The 12319-nt window shown below is 32.9% G+C and overlaps 1 protein-coding gene across 8 annotated transcripts; it reads right to left on the bottom strand.

Annotated features, from left to right (window-relative positions):
• Window positions 1–1152: 1152 nt before the first annotated feature.
• Window positions 1153–9507, bottom strand: LOC105794545 (uncharacterized protein At5g08430). 8 transcript variants are annotated; one of them, XM_012623768.2, is made up of 11 exons: window positions 8629–9378; window positions 8462–8521; window positions 8186–8222; window positions 6613–7417; window positions 5714–5826; window positions 4971–5030; window positions 3784–3834; window positions 3060–3130; window positions 2284–2522; window positions 2118–2156; window positions 1153–1652 (listed from the first exon to the last, which is right to left on the bottom strand). In XM_012623768.2, exons 4-11 carry the CDS (start codon window positions 7265–7267, stop codon window positions 1249–1251), a joined length of 1632 nt encoding a protein of 543 aa, XP_012479222.1. In that variant the 5' UTR covers window positions 7268–7417; window positions 8186–8222; window positions 8462–8521; window positions 8629–9378; the 3' UTR covers window positions 1153–1248. The 8 variants fall into 8 exon arrangements, with proteins under 8 accessions (XP_012479222.1, XP_052484419.1, XP_012479225.1 ...); XM_052628459.1 differs by having other exon boundaries at window positions 8462–8509; XM_012623771.2 differs by lacking the exons at window positions 8462–8521; window positions 8629–9378 and adding an exon at window positions 9414–9507.
• Window positions 9508–12319: the final 2812 nt, after the last annotated feature.

The following is a 12319-nucleotide window of genomic DNA, read 5'->3' as shown; positions in this document are numbered from 1 at the left end:
TTATTTTTGAAAGTGCGAAGCGTGCGGCCATTTTCGCTTTCAAAAATTAATACTCACTTTTATTTTATTAACTCATAAAATAAAATACTTTATCATTCCCCAGTCTTATCTCCATTTATATATCTGGTTCCACCCAAAAAAACAATGAGTTGCAGTAGGGTAAAGGGTTTATTAAATTCATTGGCTAGAATGGGTCATTGATTAAAATTAATTAATTTAGGTTTATTTATTAAAAATAAATTAAGTCACTCTTAAAGTTTGAATTAGATTTTAAATCTTTTCAACAAATAATTAACAATCAAACACCCATTTATAGCTATTAAATTAGTGTGTTTACCTAAAATTAATATGGATCGTGAAATAATTAATAAGAGAATTAGGAAAAAGTAAAGTGATTTATCATTAAGAAAACAAATATGTTAAAAGGTTGACAAGAAATTGATACCATTATCATAAAAAAAAGGTTGAAGAAGCTTGAAATCTTCGGGGAAAGGGGGTTAGGTCTTAGTACAATCAGAGCTGAAGAAGAAGTTATTTAATGAATAATTTTAATTTTTTTTTACAAGCTTATGCCTCGACGGAAGTCGTACATGTATTGAATAGTATCATTTGGTTTTCATGTCAGTGTTTGGACTTTGTCAAGGAAAATCATAGCTCATAGTTGCTGATGCTAAGGAGTGTGCTCGATTTCTGATTTTTGGTTTTTTTTTTTTTTTGCTCTCTTATTGAACCAGTTGATGCGTAATTGGACCTTTTCTTTTTCTCATGCTTTTATACAGTGTTCTTGCTACAATTCCATTTTTGAGTTTATGTTATCTTTTCTTTAAACAGAATTTACTGTTTAATTCAATTTTAAGTTTTTTTTTTTTTTTCATTTAGGTACATGTCAAACATTCATTAGGTATCAAATTAAATATTAAAATCAAAGTATGAAATGATTATTCACCCAAAATTTTATAATGACTGGAATAAACGTAACAAACAAATAGTTGACCCTTTAATTTACTCAAAACCCAACTTACATGAAGATGAAATATATCAATTGATTTAAAAATGATGCAAGTAAATCACTTCTAATAGAAGTGACATCTATGAATGCAATGGAGAAAACCCCATAATGACATACATTCTATAAACAGGAAATTGAAAGGATTTATTTTAGCAAGGCACATTTTCATCTTCAAAATACCAACCAGCTACAAGAACAATCTGATATTCTTATCCATTTACAATAATATGCAACAAATCTTAAATCTGAAACATTCGACCAACTATGTCAGCCAACAAAACAGCATTATTTAGGTTTTGACCCGTCTTCCAAACCTTAAAATCGTCTGGAAAGTAGTCGAGGTCCATCCAATTTTTCAGCGACAGGAGAGAGAAAGGACCCTGTATATCTCCCTGAGGGTCTTGATAATGCCATATCAAGCTTCTCACATCATCCTGTGCCTCGGTTTTGTTTGAATCCTCATGTTCTTCATTGTCGTCATTATCATCATCACTCAAATCAATCACTTGAGTGGTATCCAATGCTTTTAAAAAGTCATGTTTGACTATGGCGCCGTTTTCTTCTGGTACATTTCCAACCTGTGTACTCCTGACATTGTTGTCTCTTGGGCGGATTAGCTGCTCCTGAACATCATGGCAATGAACTGCAACAAAAGGAATGAGTAACTTAGAAGGACGATGGAGAAAAACATGCAAAACATTGAACACTTCTACCATGATGGAGCTTTGTCTCTTGTTTTAAAGTGCATACAAGCCCAGAAGAAAAAAGATGCATTCGGGACACTTTTGCCATCTTAGCTCCATACAAATCTTTGTAGATTTGCCAGAACAGAAAATCGACCACCCAATGTAAGAGACTGGTAGATATGTATACACGTACACACAAGCTGATACGTCTATTAGTTGACAAATTGAGATGGATTATAAGAACTAGCATATGGGCAGTGTTGAATCATATAGCACATTTTCGTAACCCTTCATTTGGGTGATGAAACGAACAAAGTGAAGAAAGATTGACCAAAAGAACATCTAATTTACTAAATGTTGCTATTGCATTCCTTTTCTGCCTACTCTATATGGTTAACAAAGGAAACAAAACTCATGCATACCTGTATCGTCTTTTAAAATTATGGGGGAAGATTGGGCCACTGCAAAAATGAAAAAAAAGAGTAAATTTTTAAAGCGATAGACAAAGGCATTGAGTATGCAAGATTAGATTAAAATGACTTCAAGGGCAATTTTGAGGAAATAAATGACAGAAGTTTATGTACGTACCATTACCTGGTTTTAAGGGCAACAAGGTTGACAATTTTCCATTTGAAACTGGATTGCTAGGAATTTCCAAAGTTTCCCTCACGGTTGATATCTGTGAGCTATCCTTTTCATGTTTAACATCTTGCGGTACAGTTTCAGGTTCTACTTCCTCTGCAATAACATTTGGAACCTCACACAGCAGTCGTGACTGTTCCTCTGGAGTCTGAAGCAGTTGTCTCCTTTCCATGTACTCGAACATTGTAAGAGCAGAAGCAAGTTAAGAAGTCAATTACACTTTAAGGGAAATGCTTCATGAAAGATACCAACATGGTTAATCGGATCGTGGCTTCAGTCATAAAAGCAAAAATAAACTGTTTTACTGAAGAAACCCGACACATAAAGGCAAGGACCATGTAGATTCCCTTGCATTAAAATAAAAAATCACGATTTCAACAAAATCAAAGGCAATATGCAAACTCTACATCTTTCGAATGTATCCTAAAGAATTTCTATCATGAATGTAGTAGAGTTACCTGTAATCTTGTGAGGTACAACAGTAAATCAGCAGTTAACTATTTAAACAAACTCAAGTTTTATTTTTGCAATTATAGTTTAGGTATTTTAGTCCCTTCAAAAATGTATGTTGGAAGAACTTAGTTCAGTAACAAAATTATTAACCCTCTAATATTGCATTTTCTTATCTCGTCATAATACCTAAAATCAAACGGGTGAGCTCCATAATTAGTCAAAGCATGTACGTCTATGCATGTAATCAACAGATATTTCAAAAAGGATATTCTCTGCGCCATCCCTTTTCATTGGCACGGTCTATGAGCTTTGGTAACAAGGTAAGTTCTGCTGCAAGCCACTGGAAAAAAAATACAGAAAACCAGAAGAAAAAATTTAAGAATTCATTACCACGCTAACAAAGTCATCAGAAGCATTCCCAATAAAGAGTGCCACCAAAATATAAAAATAAGGTCCCTAATACACAAAGTACAAAACATGTGGTAATAACATCACCTTAAGACAACAACTATTAAGGTAGCAGCTTTACGACTTCCAATAATTTAGATTTTTCTGTGTCATCTCGTTTAATTATTTGATAAAACACAAACCATAAAAGTTCAAAAAAAAAAATCAAAACAAAAAGAACATGTTTGATAACATATTTTAGAGACTCAATTGAAGGTTTTCCATGAAAAAGTTTTGAAAAATGCTGGAGTTAAAACCTATAATTGCACAATCTTATATTCTCTCCCCTTTTTTTTCAATGTAAATATCAACTCAATATTCAACTTTCAGAAACATTTGGTGGTATAAATTTAATACACTAATTTCTTATAACTAAAAAATTTAGCATTTAACTTTTCAATTTATCGAACATCACCTAAGGAACAGGTAACCAGTAGCAAAAGAGAAACTTGGCCACCAATTGACATTAGGAAACACCAATTACAAAAGGATATAAGACTAAATTGTTCTCTGATAGTTAGGTATGGTGAGAATGAGAATACATACATGCTTGGTTATATCTTCATGTAAAGCCCGAGCCTTTGCTTCAAGTTCCGCCTATCAACAATATAAAATAATTTTGACATTTGTAAAAGTGAAAAAGTCAAAAAGAAAAAGAAAAGATGATGGGGGCTAAAAACTAAAAACATAAGAAGATAAAATCAACGAGTAAAACAGGGATTGGAGGATAGAGAAATATACGTATAAGAATTGATACAGACCATCATCAACTAGTAACCAAACATGACAAATGAGAATATTCATTATGCACTTTATAATTTAATATCTTATAAAAAAGCTATTAATATGTAGCCAGCTTAATGGTCAGTGCCATCCTGTGACAACATGCAAATTCAGTTTCGTAGGACATCGCCAGTGCCCATTGAAAGTTTTGCTATTTAACTATAAAAGGATTAGGCACACCACGGACCTCTTCGTGGGTACCAGACGAGAATATAGTCCAATCTGATTATTGAAACTGTCTCCAAGTCAATATCCTTTGTATCGATAAGGGATTATCTGACTGAGGCTTTCAGTCCTATGGAGATGGTCTGAGGACTAACAGGAAAGAACCAACACCAATCAATTGTCAAGCAGTGAGCACAATCAGGTTAGTTCTGGTTTTTAAACATTCAGCAAAAGTAAACGGAACGAGCATGCAACAGATTGTTTTGACCAAAATCTCATATCTAAAACCAGTTTAGTTTGACATAAAAATTCCTATGTAACTATATTTTCAATCACAACTATACCTAAATCAAAGAAACAAAATTAAACCTAAACCCTTAACAAAATCCAAAGACAAGCAGGACAAAGAACTTGATTTTTAGGCACCATATAGAAAATCAATCACAAAATCTTACACCCTTTCCTTTTTTTTAAGATGATAACAATCAATGATTTTTATCTCAAGAAGTCTTAACTAGGCACAAACTTCTAGCATCTACTGGGACAAGGCTACATCCCAAAAAATTCCATAGCATTAAGTTCCCGGTTAACACTTCATCCTATCTAGTTTCAAGTTAACCTCCATCCAGTTATCATATGAGAGTTAAAAAATGGACAATCTAGATGTAGATGGTTTGAACTGCCCAACATTGCTTTAAAAAACATAATTTGTTAAATAAACAACCAGTTCCCTTCCTCCACTAGAATGTAATATTATGGATTGTGCAAAATGTACAAGAGCTTACAACGGTTGGTCTCTTCAGCAAGCCCTTTTTCATTCTCTGATGCAAATCTTCACATTCTTCCTGCAAAAAACAAACAAAAACACTAAAGACAAGCTCATACATCCTGATCTCTATACCAGTATATAAAGCAGCCAGCTACAAAAACAAACTAAGATCTTTTAACACCATAAGCAGTTGCTATATCAATGCTAAGGCACCATAACTTAAACTATGCTTGTTTGTAACATATAAGGCAGTAAGGCACATATGCTATAAATATAAAACAGATTATCCTCAAAGCACCTTAGATAAAAAATAAAAGCAAATATCTAACTATCATCAAGACAATGTTTATTTTGTTCTGGGCCAGAAGAAAAAAAAATATCTGAAGGTCTAGAATAACAAGTCATAGATGTGACTTACATCAGCAGTCACTAAAGAACCCAGCCTATATGTTTCTACAGTTTATGTATCCCATAGGCAAAGTAAAATATATGTATGGGAATCATTAATGTTTTCCACTTTATCTCAATAATATTTAGCTTTCTTCAAAAGGGAACCATCACCAATATTCTAATTTAATTTTTTTTCAGTTTGGGTAAAAAGAATTAGCAATAATTCATCAGAATATTCAAATTTCCAAATGAATTGCATCCAAAATAGGAAGATAATAGAAAACTAGAAAGTTCAGGTCTGCATTGAAATATGTCAAATTCTAGAGCTATTTGGATGAAATAGCAAAAACTGTAGCATATACTGATTACCTGAGAGAAATCATCTTCTGAAAGCATGGCAATTCTAACATCTTTCACAAAATTTGAAACCTGAAGGAGAATGTCTGCATTTACATCATTATTCCCAGAGACCTTCTTCATCCCTAGACAACAAAGAATGCTAATACCGTGAATAAATTATTTAAAACAGACAACATAACATAAGATATAACTAACAACAGAAATTCTGCATATATTAATGCCAAAGGAATTAACAACTGTGTGCCAATTGTTTACATAAAATCTTGAATGAGCTCCATGTGTAGTTATTTGGGATATTAAGAAAAATGTATTATCTCAGCATCAATTATACAATTATCACTGGTCAAGAGTAGTATAACTGAGTGAGATGATAAAAATATGCAGACTGATAAGGATATGCTTGCGCTCATCCAGGAGAAAGAAGAAAAGGAGTCAAGTTGTTCCTAACCATAGTGATTGATAGAGAAGCACCAAGAAGCTTGCAAGACAAAAAGCGCTACTCAACTAAGATTTATGCATATCTAGATTCATGTTTCTCAACTTCCACTGCTTCAACTTCAAGTCAGGGACAACAAATTTAAAATTAAGTAGAAACTATGTCTGCTCAAGGACTGAGAATTTCAATTGCTAAATATACAGACACATGCGATCGCACAAGCGCACAATGCAAAATATAGAATGAAGCTATTTATTACAGAAACATCTAGCTCATTAAATCAGAAATCCACTTAATCTACTTACAATGCCAATGTCAGGGTTTTTTTTCTATTTCCTCTCTCATTTTTGTTTGTTAGATTAACATGCACAACAGCACAATATATTATTAAAAAAGAATAGCACTTCACAACCAAAATTAATTCCAAGTAAATAACTGATAATTGCTACCCACATAATCCACAGCAAATTACCTTTAACAATCACAAGCTGATGAGAATTTTTCTGAAGGAAGTTATTAGGATCTGATTTGATCCTCACAAAGCTATCTACCACTTTAGCTTCAAAGCTTCCAAAATCTTTTGAAAGATCCAGAACTAAGCTCTTTTTCAAGTACACTAGTTTAATATTCTCTGGTATTATTGCAGCAAAGCAGCTTTTCGGTGTTTCAAAACCCCTTTTCTTCTGGTAAGTTTTTTTCTCCAATCTCAAACATTTCTTTTCTTCACCAAGATTCTCCTCTTCTGAGCTAAAAAAGAAGTCATCATCCCATGCATCTTGGTTTTCTAAATAGTGTGTCTCAAGCAAGTCATAGACTTTGATTCGGCTTATTGTTTTTCTTCCAAAAATAGAATAAAGCCTTTCATCACAAAGAACTCTCTTCTTTTTTGCTGGGTTAGTAAGGTTATTGTCATTAATATATTTGCCTATAATGTCACTAACATCATGCTGAGAGATCTTCTCGGTGGTGTCTTTACCAATAGATTCAAGAAATTCAATGAGTGGTTTAGATCCCCAGCCATTAAACTCCAGTTTCTTCGATTTGGCCTTTCTTTTCGAACCGACAGGAGTAAGTGACTTCCCACTGTATTCTTCCAACCAAAAGATTGATGCTGCATTTCCAGCCATATTTTACACTCAAATAGAAACCCTAACTTCCTCAACTTGAAATCCTTCAGTTGGACATGTACCCCAAATAGGCTTTACAATGCAGTGCATTCATTTTCAAGGAATAGAGAGACATGATCGACCACCCTGAACATATACTATGCCCTGCAACTGGAGAGGAAGATAACCATGTTAACAATGACCATAAATGAACAAGGTGGTAAAGCCTATGTTTATGTCCTATCATTTTGCGGTTATTCAGTCCCCAAGTAAAGCAAGTGCTGGGCAATTACAAGACAAGTAGTCCACCAAAAGAATGAATGCAAAAACATATAGACACTAATGTTGCATCAGAATGGATGAGGGTCTCAATGGTCATACAAAAGACTGTACGGATGAAACCAACATGTGCAGAAATAAGTAGTCAGTAGTCGGTACACAAGAATCAAATAAAACGCAATCACTTATGGTCATCAAGAAATTAAAATATTCTACTAACAATTGTCATTTTAGAACAAAATAGTAGTAGCACTGTAGCAGTGATAAATCATAATACCTTTTTAATTACATCATAACTGAACAATACAAATTATATCCCCACTATTTATCTATAAATAAACTACATATTGATTATTACAATAATAACAATAGTCATCATTTTGTGTTCAAAATGGAAATTTTAAAAAAATTTATTTCAAAATTAACACCAAAAATTTGTCATTTATGCTTCTTTCGAAACATGAGGAAAGAAAGTGGGCATTCCAAGAGTCCCCGGCCCGCATTTTAATGCTTTGTTTCCTCTTTCAATTAATTAAGTAACTAATGATGATAGATAAGGAGTAGAAGAGAAGCAAACGATACAATAATGATGAAAAAGTAAAGAATAAACGAAGAATCAATTAAAATGAAGATTTGGGAATCTTGGGTTTAGGGTTTTACCTGCAAAACCTGAAGTCCACTGCAATTCTCTCGAACCCTGAGTTTCAAATGAAAAAGAATGCAAAGATCAGAGTAATGCAGTGTCAAATTCCGGAAGAAAAAAAGAACACAACTTCAGCAAAACAGGAATAGAAACCCAGATAGGAAAATTGGTTCTCAAGGCAAACAAATTTCAGTAAAGAACAAGAAGAAAGAAAACAACTGTAATTGGAGAAAGCAATAACAGTTAAAAACGAAGCTAGAGCTTCTTGAAGTAGAGGTGAAGTGGAAAAATACTTGTGTTCAAATCTTCAAGCCATACCAGTGCCGATCGCTGGACAACCCCTGCTCCTATCTCTATCTCTTATTAAAAAAAAATTAAAAATGCCGCGAGAAAGGAGAGAACTGAACAAGAACGGTAAGAAAAGTAAATTTGTAAAAGATTAAAGGGGTAGGGTCGGTACCTTCGAAATTCAACGGCGGATTTGTTGCTTTGAAGGGTTTGGGTCCGTAGACGGGAACTTTGTTTTTCGAAAAGAAAAAATTTAATGCCGTTTCTCTAAACTCTAGTATTAAATTCTTTTTAGTGCTATGTTTGGATTTGGGTAATAGAAGAAAAAAAGTATATCTAAATTTTATTTGGATACTTCAAATTAAGGGAAAATTACTTCACCAGTCATCCTAAAAAAATTGTTAATTTAATTACCACCATTAATAAATTTGAACAAAATGATCACTCATTCATTTTTTCTCTCACAAAATGCTGATCGAGCATTCCACGTAATATGTGGTGCAAAGTGATATCTAACAACTCTGAACTTTTACATGCTTCTCTTTTAGTCCTTTAAGATGATATCCATATACTTCAATTGAGCCTTCTTCCTTCACAATTTATAGGCAACCAAACAGCAGAGATACCTAAGAATCAGATCTTCCACCAGAATCCAAATCTCTCAAAATCTTAAACCCTCTTTTTAATTTCTAAGGGAAAAAAGGAATTTGTTTCTAAGCTCTAACATTTCCCTGCGATGTTTTTAAATATAAAAGAAAACAGATAATTGAACTCATCCATATAATTTATCAATCGAAACAGAACACAACATTGAGCTTCTCATTTCTTTTCCTTATTCGTTTCGTTATTAGATTTCTCGGCATCCAAACAGAAAAAAAAAAACTAATGAAGACATAAAAGAGACGGAAGAAAAGAATCGAAATGAAGAAGGAAAACAAAGTAGAGCGAGAGAATTACCGAATTAAAATTTCTCATAAAAGAGAAATCGTATAATTTGGGGGATTAAAAGAGAACCTAGAGGGGTATTTTTTTTTCCTCCAAAAAAGAGAGGGAGTTAAATAAAACCCTAAAGTTTTAACGCCAAATGTTGACAAGGCCTTGTATACATCCTCAAAGCGCCGCCATTTTGGATCATGATAAATGCCAGATCAGCATTTCATTAGGGAGAAAATCGAGAGTGATCATTTTGTTCAATTTTATTAATGGTGATGATTAAATTAATAAAAAATTATGAGAGTTACCAAAATAAATACAATATTATTTTAAGATTTTTTTTTACGATTCTTTCTAGATTTTAGTTTAGCCTTTGTTTGATTTTTTTATTTGTCGTGCATTGTATTAGTAGGACATATATTTATATTTATCTTGTAATTATATTATCTTTGTATTAATGAACCATTCAGAAAAAGTTTAATAAAAAATATAAAGTATAATGAATTTTTACAATTTTATCAAAATTTTAAACCATTTATGTAAAATGTTAATGGTATTTAATATCTTAATTAAGGAACTACTTTCCTTTTTCAACTTCTTTCCCAAATTGAGATAACCGAATATTTCAAGTGAAAGTAATAAATATTGGGACACTTTTGACCTTTTCTTACTGGAATAAAAAAATATTTAAACAATGAAAAGATTTTGGTTTCACTTAGTGCAATCCAAACATAAGAGAATTTTAAAAACAAAACTTAACGAAACTTGTTTTGACTGAGTGAGTGGAAGAATTACCCATGAGTATAAATATAGATTAAGAGCTTATTTAAACGCTTAAATGATGGTTGATAGAATAATAATCCTAAAATATATAATAAAACAATTTGAAATCCATTCCTATACTTGATTCATATTATAAATAAAAATATTTTCTTGAAAAGCATAGGGATTGAAACATAATTAAACCCTTTTTCTCAGACTAGATTTTAAATTTTTGACAAGTACAGGGTTTGGCATAGCATCCGCATTCTTTCCCTCCAACCCAAACAGAAAACCTTCCTAGCGTGTCATCAATTAGAGGCCTTACTTCTACTCTATCATGCATGTTGTTTTAATTTTAAAAATTTTAATAAATTTATCATAATTATAATGTGTTGATATTTTGAATGTTCTTAGACAGTAAAGTAAAGGGCTTTCAGACAAAAGTTAAAGCTTGAATCTAGAATAGAGGGTGCGACGGCCCGTCCGAAATATAGGAGGGTTCGGATAAAAATATAGGCCCGAAATATGGATTTGGGAAAAAAAATAAGGCCCGTTTAGAAAACGGGTCGGACCTCAGGCACCACTTTTTTGGCTTGGAACCGACTTGGCCCGAATATATAATAAATATATATTTTTTTATTTTTTATTTTTAAAATACTTTTTTTTATTTTTTATTTTTAAAATAAGTTTTTGGTGTTTATTAAAAAAATGGGTCGGGCCGGGCTCGGGCTTAGATTTTTCGGTAGGGCTGGACAAAATTTCGAGCTCATATTTTGGTCGGCCGAGCACTGGCCGGTCGAGCTCAGGTTAGGACGCTGGCGAATTTTTTCTCAGGCTCGGCCCGACCCATGATCACCTCTAAGATTGAAAACCAAAACATAAATGATAAATCCCTTTGAATGTTTGGTTCTTTGAATAAATATCCCATTGTGCAGCTTTGGTAGCAGATAAGAAAAAGAAAGAAGAAGAAAGAGAAAAAGAAACGGTGGTTCTAGTTTAAGAGAAGATTCTAAGAAGAAACCATCAATGCTTCGTCAATTACAAGAAAACAAATTCAGGGAAGCTCTTGATGAAGCATATGAAGATGGGTGGTTTAATTTCTCTTCTAATTCTGTTTTTGGCGATAGAATATTGTGGTGAAGAAGTAACTTTACTCTGAATTTTTGTACTGGCTTGAGGAGTCGACTCTGTTGTAGATTCTGGATTAATCTGATAATCCACCTGCTTTTGATTTTTTTATTGGAAGAGTCTTTAAAAGATAAGTTAGGTAACGTAGCAGTTTCATCAAAAACAACATCTCTGCTAATCACAACTTTTCTATTTTCAGGACACCATAACTTATACCCTTTTACACTAACTTTATAACCAAGAAAAACACATTTAATGGATCTCGGTTCTAATTTTCTATTATCAATATGAGCATATGTAGGACACCCAAAGATCTTTAAATCAGAATAGTCAACAAGATTACCAAACCATACCTCTTGTAGAGTCTTTTTCTCAATGGCAACGGATGGAGATCAGTTGATAAAAAACATGCAGTAGATGTTGTTTTGGCCCAAAACGACTTGGTAAGTTGGCATTTGATAACATACATCAAACCTTCTCCATGATCGTTCTGTTCATTCGTTCGGCAACGCCATTTTGCTGTGGAGTATGACGAACTGTCAAGTGTCTCACGATCCCTTCTGATTTGCACAGTTTATTAAACTCATCAAAATAGAACTCTAAACTATTGTCTGTGCAGAGGTATTTTATTTTTTTCCCGTTTTTTTTTTTTCAATCATAGATTTCCAATATTTAAATAAGGAAAACACATCACTTTTCTGTTTCAGGAAGAACACTTAAACTTTTCTGAAAAAATTATCAATAAAAGTTAACATATAATTAGCTCTACCTCTTGAAGGCACTCTTGATGGCCCTTACAGATTAGATTGAATGTACTCCAACGTTCTTTTTGTTTTATGGATTCCTCTCGTGAATCAAACTCTCTTTTGCTTCCTAAAAACGCAATGCTCACAGAACTTTAGTTTGCAAATTCCTTACCCATCAAGAAGTCCTCTTTTGCTCAATTTTGCCATGTCATTCTCACTCATATGCCTTAGGCGTATATGCAAAAATTTAGTAATATCATCATCTGATAAGGAAGAGAAAGCGACAGCTGTATC

Source organism: Gossypium raimondii, chromosome 3, assembly GCF_025698545.1.
Source record: "Gossypium raimondii isolate GPD5lz chromosome 3, ASM2569854v1, whole genome shotgun sequence".
NCBI lineage: Eukaryota > Viridiplantae > Streptophyta > Magnoliopsida > Malvales > Malvaceae > Gossypium > Gossypium raimondii.
The sequence above is the reverse complement of the archived record's forward strand: the minus strand, read 5'-3'. Positions and strand labels throughout refer to the sequence as shown.